Source organism: Poecilia reticulata, linkage group LG2 (genome assembly GCF_000633615.1).
Source record: "Poecilia reticulata strain Guanapo linkage group LG2, Guppy_female_1.0+MT, whole genome shotgun sequence".
Taxonomy (NCBI): Eukaryota; Metazoa; Chordata; class Actinopteri; order Cyprinodontiformes; family Poeciliidae; genus Poecilia; species Poecilia reticulata.
In genome coordinates, this window is record NC_024332.1 from 27020485 (window position 1) to 27039115 (window position 18631).

The 18631-nt window shown below is 41.7% G+C and overlaps 4 protein-coding genes across 5 annotated transcripts in view; 1 reads left to right on the top strand and 3 right to left on the bottom strand.

Annotated features, from left to right (window-relative positions):
- The window catches only part of cd247 (CD247 molecule), a 12974-nt gene extending 4614 nt beyond the window's left edge, over nucleotides 1-8360 (bottom strand). Inside the window, exon 1 of the mRNA XM_008398214.1 lies at nucleotides 7934-8360. Within this exon, the coding sequence (XP_008396436.1) occupies nucleotides 7934-7994 (61 nt within the window). The 5' untranslated portion in view covers nucleotides 7995-8360. The remainder of the gene's footprint in view (nucleotides 1-7933) is intronic.
- A 417-nt stretch (nucleotides 8361-8777) lies between these two features.
- On the bottom strand, nucleotides 8778-10995 carry creg1 (cellular repressor of E1A-stimulated genes 1). The gene is made up of 5 exons (XM_008398223.2): nucleotides 10612-10995; nucleotides 10194-10313; nucleotides 10000-10113; nucleotides 9850-9938; nucleotides 8778-9168 (listed from the first exon to the last, which is right to left on the bottom strand). The coding sequence occupies exons 1-4, from the start codon at nucleotides 10912-10914 to the stop codon at nucleotides 9852-9854; spliced, it is 624 nt and encodes a 207-aa protein (XP_008396445.1). The 5' UTR covers nucleotides 10915-10995; the 3' UTR covers nucleotides 8778-9168; nucleotides 9850-9851.
- Nucleotides 10996-11655: 660 nt separating this feature from the next.
- On the bottom strand, nucleotides 11656-15166 carry setdb2 (SET domain bifurcated histone lysine methyltransferase 2). Its single transcript, XM_008398235.2, has 11 exons — nucleotides 14870-15166; nucleotides 14442-14555; nucleotides 14270-14371; nucleotides 13744-13856; nucleotides 13414-13683; nucleotides 12984-13306; nucleotides 12740-12909; nucleotides 12420-12664; nucleotides 12199-12345; nucleotides 11986-12074; nucleotides 11656-11909 (listed from the first exon to the last, which is right to left on the bottom strand). The coding sequence occupies exons 1-11, from the start codon at nucleotides 14898-14900 to the stop codon at nucleotides 11723-11725; spliced, it is 1791 nt and encodes a 596-aa protein (XP_008396457.1). The 5' UTR covers nucleotides 14901-15166; the 3' UTR covers nucleotides 11656-11722.
- Nucleotides 15167-15394: 228 nt separating this feature from the next.
- On the top strand, nucleotides 15395-18558 carry LOC103457826 (uncharacterized). 2 transcript variants are annotated; one of them, XM_017303690.1, is made up of 9 exons: nucleotides 15395-15646; nucleotides 15746-15946; nucleotides 16538-16660; nucleotides 16737-16969; nucleotides 17038-17175; nucleotides 17247-17434; nucleotides 17510-17589; nucleotides 17664-17747; nucleotides 18218-18558. In XM_017303690.1, the coding sequence occupies exons 2-9, from the start codon at nucleotides 15760-15762 to the stop codon at nucleotides 18361-18363; spliced, it is 1179 nt and encodes a 392-aa protein (XP_017159179.1). In that variant the 5' UTR covers nucleotides 15395-15646; nucleotides 15746-15759; the 3' UTR covers nucleotides 18364-18558. The 2 variants fall into 2 exon arrangements, with proteins under 2 accessions (XP_017159179.1, XP_008396471.1); XM_008398249.2 differs by having other exon boundaries at nucleotides 15395-15620.
- The last annotated feature ends 73 nt before the right edge of the window (nucleotides 18559-18631 follow it).

Here is an 18631-nt window from a genome sequence, read left to right on the forward strand (position 1 = left end):
AGACGAAAAAATAACAGAAACTAAATCAATATTTTTACTAAGGAATATAAACATTTAAAGGCAGAAATATGTTTTAAAAACACAATATTATTTAGACGTTGATCCGTTATTTGTAGTTTTACTGTAACTTTGAAAGTTGATGTTTAAAAGGAAAAAATGTGAGAAAATTWAACTTTCTTGGATCAGAAAGTAAATACTTTTTTTCAGTGTTTCAGTTTGTTTTATTAAAAAAAACATTAAAAGGGTATTTTACATCTGTTGTAAAATTGAACAAAAAAATTAAAGTTGTGATATTTGATCTGGTTTAAAATGATAAACTTTTTATTTTTAAAGAGCAAAACGTTCATTTGTTTGTTTTAATAGTTTGGATTAAAATAATTAAAGTGATATTTAACAATAACAGTTGATGCTTCATGTTTCCAAAACGATTAAAGCCGCTCTGACGCTGTTCAGTGTTTACTGGGTTTACTGGGTTTACTGGTCATGGTGATGCGTTTCTGTTTTCTCCTCCTGACGTTGGAAACAGAACAAAGTTTCCAGTGAACMAGAACCTGATGAAGATCATCTGCAGATGAAAACACTCAGTGGAAACGACGGATCATTTCACTCAGCGTTTCTTCATGAATCATCATTTCTCTGCAGATCAGCGTTTCCAGGCTGAGTTTCCATCACAGCAGGGGTTCCCTGCACGTCCCTCCTCAGCTGAGAGTCGGTGAAAACGAGTTGAGCTGCAGAGCTTCAGGCTCATTAGCTGCTCATTATCACCTGCTAAGAAAAGCTTCAGCGTTCAGAAACGGCTTCCTGAACAAAACAACAACCATCAGCCTGTTGCAACACATCTGTGAAAACATAGAAATGATTTTATCTGCTTCTGAAGCCCCTCGTCTCCTTCAAAGAGACGCCGCATCGATAGAAAACCTTCGATCTGAGCATCGAGACGCTCAGTTTGCATGTTGGGGCGTAAAAATGGAGAAAAGTAGAAAATCAGAGAAACAACAGCATGAAGAGAGGAAACGTCAAGTTCAACAGAAACTCTAGAAACTACAGCAACAGTTTATCCTTCAGTTTTTATATAATCAGATTCATTTGTGATCATTGTTACATTTAAATCTAGTTTAATTTTCAGACTACGCAGTAAAACCTGTCAGATTAACGGAGCAGAAAATAAAAAAGTTTAATGATGACATGAACATCCAGCAGGAAGTGRAGCGAATGAAGACGATTTATTTCAGTTTATCGTTGAGTTTATTGTTCAGTTTTTACATTATTACATGTAATTTTGGCTAATTATTACATTGTTACATTTTTAAGACGTAAAAACAAATTATGTCAAGCACAATTATGTGTTTGATTTTCAGACCAGATCAAACTATGCAGTAAAATCCGTTAGATTATTTACTTTACAAATAAAGATTTCTAGTCTATTTTAACTTATTACAGCCGAAATGATAAAAATGACACATTAACTGTAGTTTTATCTGTACATAAACATCCAGCAGGATGTAAATAAAGACGGAAATAAAACTAAAATGGCTTCTCTTTAGAAGTAAACGATAAAATCCTCAGTTTATCGTTGAGTTTTATATAATCAGGCTTCATTTCTGCTAATTATTGTATTAATTTACATCTTTCAGTCAAATCTAGTTTTATTTTCAGATTAGATCAACCTGAGCAGTAAAACTTGTCAGATTAACGAAGCAGAAAATAAAACTTTTAACTGCAGTTACATCCAGCAGGAAATAACAAATAAAACCTGAAATAAAACTAAAACGGCTCCAAGACGTCCTCAGGCTATTGTTGACTTTTTGTATAAATAAGCTTAATTTTTTTACATTTTTACATTAAATAGATTTTTTCCAAATGTAAATCTCACTTTAAGGCGTTAAACCAACCATCTGGACTGAATCGATTYGCTGCAGATCTTCAAACTAAGAAGTTTGAAGATCTAAGAAAGATGCAGAAATTAATGTTTCTGTTTTAGACTGAATCTGAACCTGCAGTCGTCTCTCAGAGAGACGAGGAAAGTCAAACAGGAATCCCACAGGGTGTCTTCTTGGCCCACTTCCTCTTCAGCTYTGTGGTTGGCAGAACAATTTCTCTACTTCTGCCTCATGTGAACTAAGTGACATCAGATCACAAAACTGAGCTTTTTCAGGCTGAATTTGTCTCAGATTTCACTGGAATCGGTTTTTACTCCTYGTCTGATGAACAGACAGGAAGTGGATTAATATTTATGAGGGACGCCGAGCTCAGAGCTGCGTTGGTGCAGACGTACGCAGAGGATGAGATCTTATCACCGCGTGACATTTTACAAGCTTCTAAAATAGACACAAACATTAAAATAAGAAGCCTCGAAGTACAAACTGTGACAAATAGTTAATTTGTCTAAAACTTTGGCTCCACAGGGATGTGAACTCAGATCACTTAGATTCAGTTTTACTGGGAAAAGTTTTCTAACGTGGCTAAACTAAGAAAATAAAACATTTCTTCAGTTTATTGAAAGTTACAGAAACTGACAAAACAAAGTGTTTAAACACAATGCTGGGTTTGTTAAGTCCAGCTGACGGGATTAATCCCTTAAATCTCCTGCAAATTTTACCAAAACGCCTGAAAAATAAAAAAAAGCACGCTAACAGATGAAACCTGATTAATAGATGCGTCAGAGGGAGATTTTAAAGGTTGTCAGCAGCAGATTATGTTGGATTATGGACGGATTATTTAAATTATGATTTAGGTTTTTTTAAGTCTGCAGTTTGTGTTGCTTATTATCTGTATTAGTTTTTTCTTCTTTATAYGTTTTGTTTTTGAAGCACTGTGTGTTTTAAATTGTGAATTAAAGCCGTGTGGATCTCGTTGTTTTGCATTTCTGAGCGTTTTTACAAAAACKTTTMCTCTGTTYACTGTAAATCCTCTCTTTCCAAACACGTACAGTAAGAAATGCATGATGGGATTTCTCACTGACTGGGGAATTTAAATTTCTCTCTTCACTCTGACAGAGAGAAAAACCTTTCACCTGGTTTCAGCTTCGGGTCGGAAACTTTGACAGAACCTGATCTGCAGGTCCACCTTTGGTCCAGATGCCTGCAGGCGGCGAGGCGAACGAGACGCAGGAAGGAGAGAAAAACGGTTAAACTACGGGGTAAACTACCGATTAAACTACGACCCAAACCTGTCCGATCTGTTCTGTTCAGAACTGGTTCTAGTGAAACCTTGGACTCCACAGAACCAGGCCCAGTCCAGTCCCAACCTCCACATGTTTCTGACAGACATTAGCTGCTGGGTTAGTTGGGCTCTCTGCTCCGGTGAAATCAGCTGCACCTTTAAAGCAGCAGTTCCTCTGGAGCAGCGATAGGTGGCGCCGCTTTAGTCTTCTTCATCTTCTTAAATTAAGGGCTAATGCTGCTAATTAAATGCAACCGCAGTCGGACTTTTATTTGAATCGATCCGCAGAGAAGAAGAACTGAGACGTCGGGAGTTAAGATGGCCGCCGTTTATTGTATAAAATGGATCAGAGCCGACAAAATCGTCGCCTACGACGGCGCATTGGGGTCATTGTAGAAAGAAGAAAAAGAGGAGTAAATTTCACCAAAAAACTCAAATGTCCTACAAAAAACAAGAACATTTCTAAATTTAAAAATAGAAAATTGACTAGAAATGTTTCAAATTTTCTAGAAAAAAAAAAACTTGGAAATTTCTGAGTTTCAATAGTCAATTTTTTAACTATACAAACTCAGTAATTTCAAAGTGTTTTTCATCCAAAATTGTTGAAATTAATCTAAAACTTTCTAAGCTCTTTAGAAAACTTACAACTTTTCAAATACATAAATTTTCTTGTTTTTTCTAGAATATTTTTTTAAAGCTTTACACATTCATGATCTCAACATTTCAGAGGTTTTTTTGATGTCAAACTCTAAATTAGTTTGGTGTAGAATACTTGACTTAAAACTCAGATTTCCTTGTGTTCATTACAAATGTCAGTTTTTTCCAGCACATTTAAAGCTTTTTGGACTTAGAAATGTCCTTGTTGTTTTTCTAGAACATTTTCATGTTTAAACTCAAACATTTCCTAGATTGTTCTAGAAAGATTCTGAGGTTAATTTCAAACTTTCTGAGTTTTTCAGTGGAAATTTTCTCCTGTCTTTTTTTCCCCAACAGCCAACAGATGAAGGAAGCTGGAAGTCCTTTACTGCAGCCTGTGACCCGGTTCTGACCCGGTTCTGTTTGGATGTGGACCTGGCGGCGTTGGGATGTGATCCGTTCACTGACTTCTTTCATCACTTCATCATCATCATCATCATCATCATCATCATCACTTCATCATCATCTCCAGCCTGTTGTTTACGTCCATGTTCGGGTCGGAAACTTTGACAGAACCTGACCATTAAGGATCTGTGGCTCCTTAACAAGAGCCACAGGTCTCACGTTAAGGATGAAATGCTGATCTAGGTTTTCCCGGCTGTGATTGTGGAAACATTGTTGATATCAAACTCGTCTTCAGAAGATGGCGGCGCTTCGTGTTTCCTCCTCAGACTATCTGCTTCATCTCCATGAAGCTCTGCGGTCGCACCGTTGGCAGTTTACCCAACGCACCTGAAGCCTGAATCCAGGACGCCGCGGYGCTCCGGCAGCAGACATGTTGAGGCGTTTTCACCTTGCTCTCCCTGTCCAACATGGCYGCCGAGCTCTCAGCTTGTTCTGCTGCYTGTTATCAGCTGCAGCCGTGTGGTTCTGGTCACTTTATTGGGCCGCAGAGCCGATGTTCAGATGAGAGAGGAAAACCACAAAGTTGCTTCCTGAGCGGCGGATTAACATCGCTGGGTCAGCGGCTCTGAGGCAGAGGCTGCACAACCGGGTCCAACAGAACCCAGCAGAACCAGGCCCATCAGAACCGAGTCCATCAGAACAGAGTCCATCAGAACCCAGCAGAACCCATCAGAACCATATCCATCCGAACCAGGTCCAAAAGAACCGAGTCTATCAGAACCAGGCCCATCAGAATCGGGTCCATCAGAACCGGGTTCAGCTTCTAATCAGAAACTAAACTAATCTGGTGTAAATTTAACGTTAAAAATCTGCCGATTTAGCAGCAGATCAGTTTCTAACTCGTCTCTCTTATGAATAATTATTAGCTATTAAATAATGAGATGCAGTAAAAACAAACAGGTTTAAGTTATTAGACTTTATTCCTGGTTAAATGTTTATTTTATTAGACGCCTCATTTATTTGTAGTTTTCATCGATAATCTTTTATTTCTTGCCTCTGTCCATCGCCTTTACAGCGGTTCGGTTCTCCTGCTGAATAATTAAMGTTTATTTTCTCTGGTTTTAAATGTTGTTAAATTTAAAACCAGCTTCTTTCTGCATGTTAAACCCGRCAGAACCTTCACTGGACCCGGATCAGGTTCTGGGTGTCTTTCATTAAGCTTAACTCTGAGTTTTATCTGGTTTAAAAACATTTAGTGTTTCTATTGTTTGAAGCGTTTTCTAAACTGGTTCAAATTCAACCAAATTAAAAKAATTTATTCCAGTTTATTATTAATACAGACACATTCAGACCCAAATGGGCCTGACTGACCCGGTCCAGAAACCGGGTCCGTCAGGCCCAACGCTTCTGAAGATTTGTACGAAAAGTTTTATTCACTCTATTTATTGTTGATTTCTGTAGAACCAGATTCACAGTTTGGTTTTTTTTGTCTAATTTTAATAAATGTTTATTAAAATCTTGTTAAAACTCAAACTTTGATTCACTAAATCTATAAAGTTACTTTCTAACATCAGAAATRTTATTTAACTACATTTAAACTACATTTAATCTCTTAAAAAATTATTTTAAAATTWTTTTTTTTTATGGATTTAACTATTAAAAACCTAAATGTGGATTTATTTATATTTTAGCCACTAAATGTGTTTAATTTCATCGGCTGCGATTAAATGTATTTTATTTGTTTGCTTCATAATTTAGATTTATTTCATGCACAGGATTAATAACTTAAATTATAAACTAAGTGTCACTTAGTTTAAGGAAATTAAATAAAGCTAGTTACTTAGTTTAAGTTTTCATACTTAAGATTTGATTAACTAATTTGCCGCGTGTTTTTAGTGAACTAAAGAAATTGAATATTGTGAAAGAAATCTATTAAAATGCTTTTGATTTTTAAATACTATACTTCTCTGAATGTTTGAAAAACTTTATCTTAAAGATGCCAAATAAATAATAAAAATAAAATCCCTTTAAAAACACAAACATTTGTTTTTAGTTCGTCTCTCTGGATGCTAATCCAGTTTGCGAGCTAAATGCTAACAACCGCTGACTCACTGCTGTTCGTCTGCGGTTAAACTTAATGTCGTTTTTTAACGTCATTATTAACCTCATTGATCAGAAAATTACTAAAACAGAAATAAAAACGCATGTTGGGTATTTTATATTTAATCTCTCTAAAGCCAGAGAAAATTAGCATAAAACATGGCCGCCAGAATCTACGCACATCTTTAACGATTGAAGGTTTTCTCTGCAGTTTCTGTTTCTTTAAATAACAGAAACTTGCTTTCATTAGAACATTGTGCTATTGTGACATTTTAAATTATTTTTAAAAATATTTTCAGTGTTTGAAGCAGGTTCAACATTTAAACAGCTGCTGGTTAATTAAATGTTTTTATCGACGCGGGTTCAATTCTAATCGATAACCTTTATTTTTCAACAAGGTTTTGGCTGAACTGTTAGATATGTTTAGGTMAATTCTTATGTTTCTTCACCTTTAAAATGTCGAGGCTCAGATTTGATCAACTAAATTTAATAATTAAACAAATGAAGGATAACATGTTTGGAGAAGATGAAAGAAAATAAGTCATTCTTTAAAAACAGTTTATTTTTCCTAATTTTGAAACTTTTATTAAACACTGAGACATTAGCAGAGYTGATGTAACTTTTTGTAATATGCTTCAAAACTTTAATAAAATCTTTCTTTAGCTGCTTCACGGTTTGAACTTTGAGACATTTTCAGTGATAAATGTGACGTCACGTCGCTGGTAAAATTAAAGAAATGTATCATACCTCCGGTTTGTTACATTAAATGTATGGTTATTGAATTATTTTAAAATTAAAGGGCTAAATATTTGGAAAACATAGTAAAAAGATGTTTTAAAAAAAGGTAAACTGTCATATAAATGTTTGTTTTGAGAGGAATGAAAGGGTAGCCTGTAGTTTGCAGCACAACAGGAGTGTTTTTATGGTGTTCACGATAATTTCATTTAAGGCCTTTTCTTTTTTATTTGAAAAGTTTGAGCCAACATCAACATATTTCTCTGTTGTTGTCAAACATAAAATATCTTTGTTGATGCTAATCCTGTTTGTTTGCTAACATGCTAACGTTTAAAGAGGTTTGCTGCAGTTAAATGTCCCGTCTGTGGATACATCATGACTACTGGAGGTTTGTCTAATCAATTGAAGTCTAAAATATTAAMGTTTAGGAAACAAAGGGAGGAAACCTTTAACTTGGTTCTGTAAGAAAAAGAAGAAACGGGATCAAAGATGGCCGCCAGAGGCTGCGCTCATCTTTAGCTTCTTTTTCTGGTCGAAGTTTTAAGACTGAAAACATCTCTGCTGTGAGAAAACAACCAAAACAATTTAACATATAAACATAAAATTCAATAATGAGGCAGAAAAATTGTTCTTTTTTAAGAATTTAGTTTTTTAAAACACTTTAACGAGTTGTTTTTGGATCTGAGCAGCAGAAACACGTCTGTTTCTTTTTTAAATTTCCTGAAAATAATTTTCTTCCAAAACAAAAACAAATTGAGTCTTTTTTTCATCCTGAACCAGCAGCAGCCTGCCATCAGTCGCTTTCTTTTGACGCTTCGGCGTTAACGTCCTAGCTAAATCCAACCGGCTGTCGGACTGAGTTCTGCTCTCAGGTGAGCGGCGTGGCGATGCCTACCTGCGGAGGGCAGCAGCGAGGCGACGACCAGCAGGCCCAGTGCCCGGTTCTGGAGCTCCATCTCAGACCAGTKTCCCCAGTAGTTGCAGGTTGTTCAGAGCGCTCTGAGTCGTGCAGCGGCAGCAGCGAAGTGAGGCGTCTTCCTCTGCAGCGCGGTGATGAAACGGGACAGGAAGTGGTGAGGAGCTGCTGTGCCAGGTGACACAGCGACACACTTCTCCCACACACACACTGCCCCGCTCTGCTCACACACGGAAACACCAATTCAGCTGAAACACACACTGTGCTTCAGAGATGTTTACCTCCAGGGAGCTTTACTCTGCAGAGCCAACCGGCAGCATCATGCTGCGGGCCGGATCGCTACCTCACACCACATTTATGATATTATTACAGGTAGAAAATAATACAAACTCTGATCTGTTTCTGCTAAAAATCTTTATTTTCTTTTTAAAAATACATCTGATTTTCTACAAAAGTATGAAAATATATTCTGAGAAACTGAAATACTGACTTATTCTGTTTATTAGATGATAAAACATTCGATTTGAGCCCTGAATGCAAAAGTGGAGACATTTTGTTAAAGATAAAAACACAAACATGATCACAAATTTACATTTAGACGTTTAAAATGAATAAATTTAGCCTAACTGAATCTAAACCATTAATTCCTAATTAATGCTCCACCTTCCTATCGCTAAGAACCATGGGAAATGTAGTAAGAAAAGTGCACAAAACTGAGTAAGTCATATTCAGGCCAAAAGTCAAACAAGAGAAAAACTCAGAGAACTTATTAACACTTTGGTTCATAATAAAACTTAATATTAAAGCAAATATTCAAATAAACCTCTTTAAAGTGATTTTAATGGCGTTAATAATCAGCCCAATAGCTCCCCCCAGTGGTGACAGCTCGGAACTACAATTTTGTAAAATCATATTTTTTCTGTTTAACAAAATTATTTTTKTGTGTTCATTAATGTTTAAATATCCTTAATTATTCATGTTTAAGCCAAAATGTGTCAAAAAGATTAATATTGTTCTGATTTAAAGTCTATAATTTGATATAAAACTCTCTGATTCAGCAGCCACTTGATTAGTGCTGATTAATTAATTGATTGATCCGAGGAAGCTGAAGTGGAACAATTTGAAGAGGAAGAGAAGAAGAGAACTGGCTGAGGATGACTTCATCGTTATCATCATCATCATCATCGCCATCACTCCAGGTCGAAGGTTGATTCCTGAACACAATAAAAGATAATTTATTACTGATTTTCTGATTATGTCATATGGATATTATTAAAATATTCAGTAATACAATAAATATCATTACATCATAATATCCAATTATTATTATAAATAATATTAAKATCTCTAGTAATGTTTTTTATAATGGTTTAATTATAAATTATTTTGTTCACAATTAAAATMAGTGTTCTATTAAAATTGTATTTTTATTTAATCTTATATAACATGAATATATTCTAATATTATATCATAATCAGTGTTACACATTTTTTTTAATTTAATTAATATTTGCACTTTATAACATTAATGTTAGACATTACGTATTCAGTAATGCATCATATATAATTAATTMTATTACAATTGATTTTACTTTAGTTTTAGTTTCATTTATTTATTTAAAATTTAAGCAGCAATGTATTACTATGAACTTTATTATTAATATTATGACATTGTCATAGTTAATTGTAGATTGTTACATTTTTTAAACATTTTGTTTCATTTAACATGTAATAATTAAATATTTACTGATAATTTTTACTAACATTTTAGAAATGTATGTTTGTGTGTTTACAAAAAGGATGTTTTAAATTAATAAATGTCTCTTCAAACCAGAATGGTTCTGGTTAAGGACTACAAACGGCCAATAAAGAACTACAAGGACCAGCAGCTCTCACCGTCAATGGTGCTTCCTGTGTGGCGCCGCCTGGAAATATTCATCTGGAGAAACGACCTTCACCCCTCCGAAGTAATCCAGCACCCACACCTGGAACAAGACAGGGGTCAGAGACTGGGCCGGACAGAACCGGTTCTGATGGTTCTGGTACCTGAGTGATGTTGAATTTGGCGAAGAACCAGTTGTGGTCCGTGGGCCAGTCGATCATCTCTGGGTGTCGGCTGAACAGAGCTTTCTTTGCGAAGTCCGCCTCGGTCCCGTTCACCTGGAACACAGCGGGGTCAGAGGTCATGTGAGCCCCTGGGGGTACCTGGGTTTACCTGGGGAACAGGTGAGTGTTGGTACCTGCAGGACGGATCCAGACAGGATGATGTGAGCGCAGAGCGGGCTCTGAGGRTCGAAGCCCTGCTGCTTGCAGTAATCAGTCTGGGCCAGAGACATGGACAGAGACGCCTGGGGGTTCACCTGGAGGTCAAAGGTCACGCTTTATTAATAACTCATATGAGATAAGTTAGTAAGTAAAAATATTTTATACTAGTGCATAAACATGGTTTAATGTGTAAAATTATACATATGAATTTTAATTTCACAGCATTTTTTGTATAAATATTAAGAAACGCCAGCAGTCGGTTGTTATGGAACCTGATCACGTGACCCGATCTCCAAACTGCTGCGTCACTGTTTATAAAACCTGCTTTGTCATGCCGGAGCCCAACGTCACGTGACGTTTGTTTGTGTAACAGAACCTGGGTCTTCCGTTTACCTGCAGGTCCTGGACCGACACCTCCATGTGGGTCAGGTACATGTACGGGACCCCGGAGCTGGTTCCGTGGGGCCCGTCGCTCACCGAGAAGACGTTGGAGAACGGCTGACCCACCACCGGCTTGTGGCTGGAGATGGTGGCCATAGAGGCCCAGTCACACTGGTGGGCGACGAAGCGGGCCACCCGGGCCACCTGGTCGTGAGGAGGGATCTGGACCCGGCAGGAGGAGGAGCTGAGGCCGGCCCAGGAGAGGCCGAGGAGGAGGAGGAGGAATAGAAGAGTAGGCCGCAGAGCGGAGCTCATGGTCGGATCSGTGTCAGCAGGACAGTCGGTCACACGGAGCCGAGGAATAGATATAAACAGAACGCCAACTTCCGCTCCCGACTCTCGCAATAAAACCACTTCCGGGTTTCATAATAAGAGTTCAGTGTATAGAAATATCCAGAATTAATTTCTAAATAAATATTGAATGTAGTGGAAACTTAAAAACATTTATAAAAGAAACACAGCCAGGGGGAAAACTTTTTACATTTCATTAATCTCAGAAAAAAAAAGTAAAAAAACCAAAACAAACAATGTTCTATATAAACAGATAATTTGAGTTTAATTAAAAAAAATAGAAAAAGAAAATTGCTAGAAAAGCCTCAGTTTGAAAAGTCAAACATCTCGAAAAAAAACAAACTTTTTCTGAGTTTCAAAAGTGGAAAATGTTCCACTTGAAACTCAAATTTCCAAAGTGTTCTAGAAATAAATCTAAGAATCTCAAAATTTAGGTTTTTTTTGGTGGAAATTTACTCTTTTTACATCCATAATGGCCCTGAAACTACCATAAAATTACATCCAGACTGTTAGAAGGTAAATAAATGAAATGGCCAAAAAAAGGTGGCTTGTCACGATTTCATGATGCTCTTTTGTTTTCAGTTTCAAAATAAGAGGAGTTTTGATCAAATCAACAAAAAAATAAAATCTACAAACATTTCAAAGKACTTTTTTTTCTTTTTTTCAATTGCACAACATTTTAAATAACAAATAAGCTCAAACAGATTTTAATTCCAAAGATTTTATTACAATAACACATTTAGAATATAAACCAGAAAAACTGAAGCATAAATCAGTTTTCCTCCATCCCTCCTGGACCTTCAGCTGCACAGACGTTACACAGGTTCTCCTCCAGGTGGAGCCATCCCTGGCAACCGTTGCTACGGCAGAGACAGGGCACTTTCTGTTCCTGCTCCGAGTTGGAGGTGTGAGTGTCAGAGGAGTAGTTCCAGGTGAGCTCAGTGCCGGCTTTCACCACCCTGATGGACACAAAACCCATGAAAACACACCTGAGGGTAAAAAGGGGAGGGGCTTACAGTGACTCCTCCACCTCACCTGTTGGTGAAGAAGGCGATGATGGGGAAGGCGGGGTCATGGGAGTCCGTGAAAACGTTCTGGATGAACAAGTTGGGCTGGCAGCTGTGCTGTGGGCCGAGTTTAACATAAATAAATAAATAAATAAATTCCATCAAATCAGTAAAATCCTTTGTTGCTCGACTTTCATTTTTCCTTTCACTCAACTTTCCATGAACATTCCTTCGGACTCACGTTGATGAAGCGCCCGACGTTTCCCTCCTTGCTGGCGTCGATGAAGCAGACTTCCTCTCTCTCTGCTCCTCGTTTGAAGCACATTGGGCTGCCGTCCTCCTGGCTATCCATCGCCACGGCAACCCTCACCTCAGACAGGCCTCCAACCTGCAGAACCAGAACCAGTAGACGTCATCCAGCATCAGTAACTCACCAGGAAAACCATGCTGGACGGAACGAACCTGATCGTGGTTGTGAGCGGCACCGCTGGACTCGCCGGGTCTCTGGATCACCGGGACGTGCTGGGTGGAGGGGGCGGAGTCTGATGGAGGGGACGGGGCCTCCATCAGGTCGCTACGCGCCTCCAGGATGGGCGGGGCCAGCCATTCGGTGACGACCTCCACCTCGTCATCGGACGGCAGCTCGGCCCGAGTCAGCTTGGGAGGCAGCGGCTCCGTGGGGCTGTGGGCCCGGTGCAGAACCAGACCTGTCAACAGAACCAAGACTGTTAACAGAACCACAAGTTCATTTGTTTAAATATTTATACTGGGAACCAGCTGACCTGCGTAAATGCAGACGAATGTGCCTCTGTCCAGGTCGTCACGGCAACGGACCCCCCAGCCCCGGTCCTCAGTCTCAAAGACCTGGAGGCGAACTCTGACCCCTCTTTGGACCAGCCGGTTCTGGCAGCGGGCCCGGTCGCAGCCGCACCACGGACCGCACTCAAACAAGCTGGAGGAAGAGGAGGAGTAATGAGGAAGAGTTAGTGAGGAAGAAGAGGGTGAGGCGGTGCGGCCCCTTCTTACCCTGACTGGACCGGTTCCAACAGCCGCTGGTGACTGTAGCCGCGTCCCCCGGTCGTCATGGCGACRCAAGCGCAGAGCCGCGCGTCGCTGCAGCCATCGCTGCAGTCGCAGCAGTTGTCGAACAGCGCGGTGCCGCGGCTCAGGAAGCAGCCGTGTGGCCAGCGGTCCTTCCGGTACTGGAAGCCCGCAGGTCGGGCCTGGCCCTCCCCCACTACCAGCTCCACGGGAACAGGCTCCGCCCCTCGGCTCAGGTCGGCCCGTGGCTGAGCCGGCAGAGGGGTCGGGTCCAGCTGCACCAGGTGGTTGAAAGTGAAGAAGTCCACCTGCAGAGGGGGCAGAACCGGGTCAGGTCTGGGTCAGAGCTGGTCAGAACAGGTCAGAGTGGGTCAGAGAAGATCAGAGCGGGCTCTCAGATCTGGTTCTGGTTCACCTGCAGGACGTCGTAACTCTCCGTCGCCGACAGGAAGGACTCGACGTCCTGGAAGTTCCTGAGGCTCTGTCCACAAGGCGTCTTGTAGATGACGTCCCAGTTGCCCCCAGCAACCACCGCATCCAGGCCGTCTGGGCCGGTTCCRGTCGGGGATGCCAGCGGCATGGCGCTCAGCCTCTTGAAGCCGCAAAGCAGTGGTACCTTCAGCGGGTTCTGGCCATACAGCAGCAAGCTGGACTGGGGGGTTCTGGGTAACCCGGGCAGGCAAGCCTGGGAACACACAGAGGTCAGAGGTCATCCCGTCACCGGGCCAGTTCTGCTCCTCCTTACCTTGCAGCAGGGGTGAGGGTGGTACTGCAGCTGGACCGGCGCCAGCAGAGGCAGCAGCTCCTCTCTGCAARCAGGAGGCGACAGTCCATTGAAATGAGCCGGCAGCAGCCCTCCTGCGGACACACAGCGGGTCAGTCAGAACAGGCCCAGAACCAACACACAGCTGGACACATACATCATACTTTAATGATCCACAAAGGAAGGACGTTTGTAGCAAATAATAATAATAAAACAATAAAAACATTTAGTAGAAAACTAGAAAATCCTGCAGATATATTAATTGTGGTGTACCACAGGGATCTACACTGGGATCTCTACATTTTTTTATACAAGTTAATGATTTTACTATGATTTAGATTAGATTCTTATTTTATATTAGAGAGCTGTTACAGTCATAACACAAACCCAATATTTATAGTTAAACTTATTGAAATTGATAGAGAACAACGTTTTAAACTTTAYGTAGAAAGATCATAAAACTTAAACAATATTCAAACAGATTTATTTGTATAGAGTAGTTAAGTACCTGAACCAATGACCACCTGGACCACGGAGGAGTCCTGGTCCGGAGGAGACCCGAGGGGAACGCAGTCCAGACACTCCAGCAGCCTCAGGGCCTGGACGTACTCTGAAACAGAGCCAGCATCACACCAGAACCACCCAGGACTGTCCGGACCCCAGCCAGAACGGACCAGCACCTTTATCTAGCGCCGTCTTCCTCTGCAGGGCCTGCTTCAGGTGGTCCAGGTGCTGGAAGACCCCGGTGAAGACCCGCTCCACGTCCTTCTCCGCCCAGAAGCTTTTCGCCCTCTCTGAAGAACCGAGACCAGCAGTTAGCTGCAGAACAGACACTGCGCCCTCGGCTGCTAGCATGTGGGAAGGTGTGAATACGCTCAGAAATGAAATTTTCAGGTTTTTCGATTAAAWAAATAAGACACAGAAATAGAAAGAACTCTAAAATAAAGTTCAGATTGCCCTGAAGAACTGCGTCTGACTTGCCCTGACCAATATGGCGGCTACAAGCATCATTCAGACCGGAATCTGTAGTTAGAAATCAGAGTTCTGACCATCTAGAGGCCCAGTGTGACCAGTTATCTCCCAGTTTCAGTGGGCTCTACAGTCTTACCCACATCCCGTGGATCCAACACGTCCCCCATGTCCAAAAACAGCGAGTAGCGCTAAGCWAGCTCCAGCTGAGAACACAAAGACCGAGTTTGTGCTGGTACCGATCCACTCTGACTCAGAGCRCTAACGGCTGACCSAGAGCTAAACCCAAATCATAATATTAGCCGGAAATCAGCCCCGCAGTTACCGGAAAAACGGTTTAAACACCAGATTAGATCCAATTTAACAAACCAACACAATCTGCAGCATGGTTTATGCCTGGAAGCTTCTTGGTTCAGGCGGRCCGCCGTACAAGGAGTGGTTTTATTATACTGAGTTTTGTCTGACAGGTATAGTTTTATATTTAAAATACATTTGGCGAAATTTGCAGTAAATTTAAAAAATATCCACCACAAATATAAAATAATGATCGACTTAATAAATGTCTGTGACTTGTGAAACTATTTCAGTCAATTTTAAAATWAAAATAAATGTTCGTGTCTGCGAGGCAAAACTCGGGGCGTTATTTATGTAATGGCCCTCGCGGTACCCGTACTGCTACTTTGTTTACTAAATGACAACGATCATGTGTCATTTCGTTGATAATCCAATTATATATGAAGAATGAACCAGTATGTAACTGGAGGAGGTGCTGGTCGTTAATGGGAGGACCGGATGTTTACAGGCGGGTCACTTCCGGATGAGTTTTGTAACTATTTGATAAGCACTTATACAAGTTCTGATGAGGAGGGAGGAGGATCGGGAGAGGAAAGGTGAGAGCTGTGTCAGCATCAGACAGGTGAGGTTTTAAATTAGGATCRATGGAGGATGTTCTGGTTCCAGTTCCAGTTACCATCATRGAGAACTGAAGAGTTTTCCCCACTTTTTGCTGCTGCAGGTTGAAGGCTGGAGATGTCTGCAGTGAGGCTGTCAGTGAGCGAGGCCTTCTGGGCCATGTGTGCCGCAGACTCCCTGTCCATGCCGGTCCACTGGTATTACAACATCCAGGACATCAGCAGGGATTTCGGAGGCTGGATCAGCGGGTTTAACGCGCCTGCAGACAGACACCCGTCCAGCATTCTGGCCCTGTCCAACACAGGTACCAGAACCGGACCGGGTTTCAGCTTTAAAGCAAAATTGAGRAATTCGTCTAAATAGTGTTGAAATTGGAGCCATTCCTTGATGTCAACCTGGTTTTATCTAGTAGAAGAAATTTTATTTTTTAAATGAAATTTTAATTTATCACAATTTTTTTAATAGATTTTATTGGTTTAAAATTATCTTTTGCATTTATATATTTATTTTGACTATTTTAAAATGTACATGCACGTTTTTATATATATTTTTATATTATTTATTAGTATTTATCCATTCAGTCCAAAACTAGCTAGTGATTGGTATAACTGTTGGAAAACCCCAATGAGTATGGCCTGGTGATGGCAGCATCATTCTGTGGGGCTGGATCCCAAACSAGCCAGATAGCAACATTAATGTTCCGTGTCTCAACCAATCAAAATGCCTGAAAGGTTGTGTAATGGCAGCCATGTGTCACTGATGATGCAGTGTGTCAACTAGCACGTTTTTAATGACATTCCTTCTGCAGAACATCAGAGTCCTGAGAACCCAGCCTTGAGGAACTCCTCCCTCGTTGATGACTCGCKTCTGACATGTTTCCTTCTTCCTGTTGCAGCCGGCAGCGGTCGCACCGCCTGGTCCACCGGCGCCAAGCGAGCCGACGTCGTAGGGAGTGTCATCCTCCATGACAAGCTGGACCTGTGGCAGTCCTCAAACGGCTCGGTCCACTACCACCAAGGTACCGGCGCTCAGAACCGCAGSTGTGTCAGAACCGGTGACTTTGTCGGGTCTTCATYGTCTGTCCGGTCCTGCAGGTCTCCAGGCCGGAGACAACACCCTGAACATCCTCTGCTCCCTGCGAGCAGCTCRGACCATCGTCTCCAGGCGTTTTGCCGACGTCTCCCAGCCRGAGGTTCGGGCCGCCGTTCTGTCCGACTACGTCCGGTTCCTGACCACGCCCGGCTCGCACGCCGACACCTATGCCGAGTCCTTCCACCGCTCGTTCTTCGCCGACTGGCAGGACGGCAGGCCGACGTCTCCCAGTGAGGTGAACCAGGATCTTCCCTCCACCTCCGCTGGTCATCAGACCAGTTCTGACTGTCTGGTTCTCTTCAGGTTCTGAAGTTTGCAGAGAAACGATCCAAACAGATGCTGAGCTCTCGGTTTCCTGACAGCCAGCTGGACGYCATCGGTTGCCTTCCCATGATCCTTCCCTTTATCCTGTTGTCTGCTTCGGCCAATGAGGATGAAGCTGTGAGCGAACACGACCCATCCGTCCTCATCCGTCTCTGAAGGTCCGATCTCATGTCGTCGTCTCTCCTCAGGTTTCAGCAGCGGTGGAGTTCGTGAAACTCACCCATCCTCACCCCAAAGTGCCCGAGTATGTGACAATCTACAGCCGGGCGCTCCACGCTGTGCTGGGCGGGGCCAGTGTCCGCCAGCAGGCCGAGTTCRCCCTGAAGAGGCTGGAGGCCTGGGACGCCTGCCAGAGCTACAGCTGCAAGGCTGCCAGGTCTGTCTGAACCGGGCCAGCAGCTCTGCTGAAGGTTTTATACATGAAACGGCTGATTTACTTTGACTGTTCCAGGTTTCCAGCATCTTCTGAGGAGAGACTGCAGGTCCATCAGAACGCCGTGAGCCACCTGGGTCTGGCCTGCTACAACCGAGGTCAGAACCTACAAGCTCAACTTTAGCTTTACCTTATGTGAGCGATGCTAACCTTTGACCCGTTGAACCCACAGGGGCTCTGTCCAGTTTGTTCTACCTGGCCTACGAGTTTCATGACGACCCCAAAACAGGAATCCTGACCAACACCAACTGTGGAGGTCAGATCTCAAGACGTTAGCTGAAACAAAGCTAAAGTGGTGGCATCTCTAGCTGAATAATTAAATGTGCTAATGCGCTAATCATAACCATTAGCTCCTCTAGCGTTAAAACCCTCCTAGCGTTAAAACCCTTCACCATTTAACAGTATTTGGTGGAAGCTAATGCTAAATGCTACAGAAACACAGTATTTTGCAGAAGCTAAAACTGAAATGGTAGACTAACATAGTATTTAGCAGAGGCTAATGCTGAAATGCTACACTAGCAGTATTTAGTGGAAGCTAATGCTAAAGCTCTACACCAACATGAAATTTAGCTGAAGCTAATAGTAAAACACAAACTTTAATTTAATAATTCCGTCCTGTATGTTGTTTTAAATAAACTTATTAGAGAAGAAAGAGAGAAAGCAAAACTGTTGAGTAAACAGACTTCAAACTGGATCTCCTGGTGTTCAACCTGTTTTGGTCTCCAGGTGAAAACTGTAACCGCGGTTCGGCCCTTGGGGCCCTGCTGGGGGCCGGGGCCGCCCACCGCGGCGCCGCCATCCCCCAGGAGTGGAAGGACGAACTGAGAGATGCCCAGGAGTTCCTCCCCGACATCCTGAAGGAGATGCTGTAACCGTGGTGGCCCCCCCCGGAGGACAGGAGGACACCTGTTACCACAATGTACTGCAGCTTTATGATTCCAGCGTTTTCTGTTTACAATCATAATAAATTTGTTTTAGCTGTTTTTTATTATTTAATTATCTGAATGCTGATGTAAACATGTTAACTTTTAAAAGGGAGCTTCATTAAATAATGAGTTCTATTTATTATTTCTGCCTCAGTGTGCTCTTTCTGTTGGAAACTCTGAAAAACAAACATGTCCTGGAAATGATCCTGATGGA